The sequence below is a fragment of the Manihot esculenta genome, chromosome 4 (genome assembly GCF_001659605.2).
Source record: "Manihot esculenta cultivar AM560-2 chromosome 4, M.esculenta_v8, whole genome shotgun sequence".
In the NCBI taxonomy this organism is placed as follows: domain Eukaryota; kingdom Viridiplantae; phylum Streptophyta; class Magnoliopsida; order Malpighiales; family Euphorbiaceae; genus Manihot; species Manihot esculenta.
Window position 1 is genome coordinate 19964164 of NC_035164.2, and position 4030 is coordinate 19968193.

A 4030-nucleotide genomic window follows, 5' to 3' on the forward strand; every position below is an offset into this window, starting at 1 on the left:
ATATATGTATTAGCACTATATCCATTTTATATCGATTTAGTTGGTTTATAGCTTTCAAAGCTGGAATCCAAAGCCGGCTATTAAAATTTCAGAAAAATGAAACAATTATCACCTAACCAATCATGGAAATCAAAGAGATGTTTGGCACTAGAGTCAACCACAAAGTCCCTTTCAACCCATTTCAAAAATTTAGAGAATCATCATTGAGCTTCCATTGTCATACGTGGGGAGCAATAGTTTCTACGTATACTATTTAAAACTCATTCCTTTTATGTTCTCATACTAGGAGCTTCCATATGTTTCGTGGAATGCATCCAAGTTAATTGTCATCTTCAAGCACTTGCATGCAGACGCTTTTCCTCCAACCAAAAAGTGGAGCTTTGATTTCTTTGTTGATCAATGGCACTCTGCGTCTCATACTAGCTAGAAGGAGTGAGTTGTCTAGTTGAAGAAAAATGATGTATGATACTTTACTTTCCAGAAGCTTTAGCAAGCATGAGAAAAAGAAATTGAGATATTGGGGACTCATCACTTGCTTGGTTATTGCATTGAGCTTCTGCACTGTCTTTAAGCCTTATTTGGGTCCCCTACCAGTTTGTAAGTAATGTCATTTAATGTCAAATTCAAATTCATTTATCTGCTGATATTCATTGAAGTATACTTGCAGTAAATTTGCGGCTGTCCATTGGAGCTGGCCAGAAATTGCAAGTTGTGAATGATACAAGCAGCTCTCTTCAGCTAATATCTGAGGGTAGTGACTTTTAGTTTTTATATAGCTCAACTCAGCTAACAAATATTAACTTGCTTTTGTAGCCAGAGTTAGTCATATTTATCATTTCTGACTTAATTCTGTTTCATGTTTCTTTTTCAAAGATGATGAAATATTTTTAGCCAAGAATAATACATTAATGCCTAATGATACAAGCAGCTCTCAGCAAGTTGTTAAGGGTATGTTCTTTTTTCTTTTACTATAAGGAAATTAGTTAGCATGGATTAGTTGTATTATTGTGTAGCATTATTAAATTCATTTAGTCTTTTTTTTTTTAAAGCAGAATTTACAAGAAAGAATGATGAACAAATAAATGACAGAAGCAGCTCTCGGGGAATAATCAGAGGTGAGTACTTTTGGTTAATCTTAACTATAAAAAAGAAATAAATATATTCTCCAGCAACCTAATGCTCGAATAATTTGATTGGTTTTGGAAATGCAGAAATAATTATGAACAATACGGTAAAGCTCAACAACACAAACATCACCCAGAAAATAGCAGGAGGTAAGTTTAGTCTTTAAAGAATGTTAATTTCAAATGATCTGTGGACTAGCAAGTTCAAGAAATGCCTGACTAGATTTTGTTTCATCACTTTTCTGATGCAGAAATTATAGCTAAGAACAAAACTGAGCCTGTAACTGTATGCAAAATGCTGGAACGATCAGACTTCTGTGAGATTAAAGGGGACATTAGGATTGATGTAAACTCTTCAACTGTTTTTATAGTCCCATCTGAAAGTTATATCTTGGAAGCTTCAGCAAACACCTCATGGAGTGTCAAGCCTTATGCGAGAAAAGGTGACAGATCAGCAATGAGTATGGTCAGGGAATGGAAAGTGAAAATTGTGAAGAATCACCAGAATACCCTTAAATGCACTCAAGTTCACAATGTTCCTGGAGTCCTTTTCTCTCTTGGAGGGTATTCAGGGAACCATTTCCACTCCTTTACCGACATTATTCTTCCTCTGTACTCGACAGCTCGACCCTTTAATGGAGATGTACAACTTCTTGTTACTGATAGACAACCTCGGTGGGTTTCCAAGTTCAAGACGTTGTTAAACGCATTGTCTAGATATGAAGTTATTGACATAGATAACAGAGGAGAAACTACTCATTGCTTCTCAAGCATAACTGTCGGTGTCAAACGACAATCCAGAAAAGAGCTCAATCTTGATTCTATGGAAGACTTCAGGCAGTTCTTAAGAAGTTCATATTCGTTAAAGAAGAAGACAGCAATCAAAATCAACAGTGGTGGTGAAAAGAAAAGGCCTCGGCTTGTGATCATTTCAAGAAAGAGATCAAGAGCATTTAGCAATATAGGCGATATTGCTCAGTTAGCAAAAAGCTTGGGTTACAGAGTAGTCGTGTTTGAACCTGATGCAAATGTATCAAGATCTGCACAAGTAATGAATTCTTGTGATGTGTTGATGGGAGTTCATGGAGCTGGTTTAACAAACATGGTATTTCTTCCTGTAAATGCAGTCCTGATCCAAGTAGTACCCTTCGGAGGGGCAGAATGGGTATCAAAAAATTACTTTCAAGAGCCTGCAAAGGATATGAAAATAAGGTACTTGGAGTATAAGATTAATTTAGAAGAAAGCTCTTTGATAGAGCAATATCCAGCTGACCACGTGGTTTTAAGAAACCCCTTAGCTATTCAAAAACAGGGTTGGGAAGCATTTAAGTCGGTTTACTTTGATAAGCAAAATGTAAAGCTGGATTTGGATAGATTTAAACCAATTTTGTTAAGAGCTCTGGAGATTCTACATCAGTGAATTTTATTTTCTCTGCAACTCCGTTGATCAGTTGAGTCAGAGCCATTATGTATAAAATTAATTTTAAAAATAATTAATTACACTTGTTATTTTTATATTTTGAGAAATTCACTTATATAATATAATAAAATATAATTGGTCCGCCTTGGCTTCCTCTTGCCTCCTATCCTATCTCTCCGCACCTAAATTGATTGATAATTGTCAATTATTGATAATACATAAAATTAGTAATAATTGAATATCAATTACTGATTATTAGTAATCGATGGTAAAAAATGTATCATGTCATAACATTCTTCTAAATTTATTTATTATTACCATAGTAGATTTATAGGGATTGATTATTCTGATAATTGATTATAATGCAACCTCTATAAATATAATAACAGGAGAAATAATTATAATAAAATTATTAAAATAAATTATACTTTTGATTCTTGATTTTTAGTATAATTACGGATCGATTTCTGTATTTTTACAAATAAACACTTAAATTCTTTTATAATCAATCAGTCCAAATTAAGGATCGCTCAATCCATTTTTTACCATTAAAAGTGTGTAAATATCTTTATTGCCATTTTTAAATAGATAAAATACACTTGAGTTCTTCAATTTTAATATAATTAATAGATTGATCCCTATATTTTTAAAATTATACACTCAAATCCTTTTATGTTCTGTCCGTCCTCATTTATTATAATTTAAATATTTTGATCTTTTATTTTATTTGAAAAAACACTTAACTCTTAAATAACTTTTATCTACAATATCTCATTTAACTAATTTTTAATATTTTTTATTCTTCAATTTCCATTCATTAAAATACTTACAATATTTATAACTTCAAAATTTTTAGAAAATACTTACAATTTCAGCTATTTTTAAGTAGTACTAATTAAGTTTTAAGTAGGCTATAAACTTTTATAAAGAGCATTTTAGTAAGAAATTATACTTTTAAAAGAAATTTGACCATCAACTAATTTTGAATTAATGTCCATAATGGATGAAAGAACTACAATTTTAGAAGAATTAAATATAGAGATATTTAATAATTTAGTTTTAAAAATATAAGGACTGATTCGTTAAAATGCTAAAATTTAAAGATCAAAGTGTAGTTTACACAATATAAAATTTTCATATATTAAAAAGAGTTTAGGTGTTCATGAGTATATTTTAGATATTTGAAAGATTTATTCTCCCTTTAACCAATTAATTAATAGAATTATGGATAAATAAATTAATTATATAGAGATTTAAGTGTTCAATTTTAAAAATATAGAGACAAATTTATTAATTATATTAAAATACAATGATTAAAGTATAATTTACTCAAATTACAATAAATAAAATAACTATGTCTCATAAATTCTCGTGGAATCAACATGTTTTTTTTTTTTTTAAATTAATTTTGACTTTTAAATAAAGTTACATATAATTGAAGAAATTAAACATAAATATCAAAATTCAAACTATTATATTAAAATGT

The 4030-nt window shown here is 30.2% G+C and overlaps 1 protein-coding gene across 4 annotated transcripts; it reads left to right on the forward strand.

Annotated features, from left to right (window-relative positions):
- The first annotated feature begins 212 nt into the window (after nucleotides 1–212).
- On the forward strand, nucleotides 213–2641 carry LOC110607693 (beta-1,2-xylosyltransferase XYXT1). Of its 4 annotated transcripts, none has more exons than XM_043955823.1 (6): nucleotides 213–597; nucleotides 668–754; nucleotides 874–948; nucleotides 1050–1115; nucleotides 1212–1274; nucleotides 1376–2641. In XM_043955823.1, exons 1-6 carry the CDS (start codon nucleotides 456–458, stop codon nucleotides 2542–2544), a joined length of 1602 nt encoding a protein of 533 aa, XP_043811758.1. In that variant the 5' UTR covers nucleotides 213–455; the 3' UTR covers nucleotides 2545–2641. The 4 variants fall into 4 exon arrangements, with proteins under 4 accessions (XP_043811758.1, XP_043811759.1, XP_043811760.1 ...); XM_043955824.1 differs by having other exon boundaries at nucleotides 215–597; nucleotides 1053–1115; XM_043955825.1 differs by having other exon boundaries at nucleotides 215–597; nucleotides 668–751.
- Nucleotides 2642–4030: the final 1389 nt, after the last annotated feature.

Coding starts and splice junctions, on each gene's coding strand:
- LOC110607693 (XM_043955823.1), top strand. CDS start 456: ATGATGTATGATACTTTACTTTCCAGAAGCTTTAGCAAGCATGAGAAA. Junction 949..1,049: donor CTCTCAGCAAGTTGTTAAGG/GTATGTTCTTTT, acceptor TTTTTTTTAAAG/CAGAATTTACAAGAAAGAAT. Junction 1,116..1,211: donor CTCTCGGGGAATAATCAGAG/GTGAGTACTTTT, acceptor TTGGAAATGCAG/AAATAATTATGAACAATACG.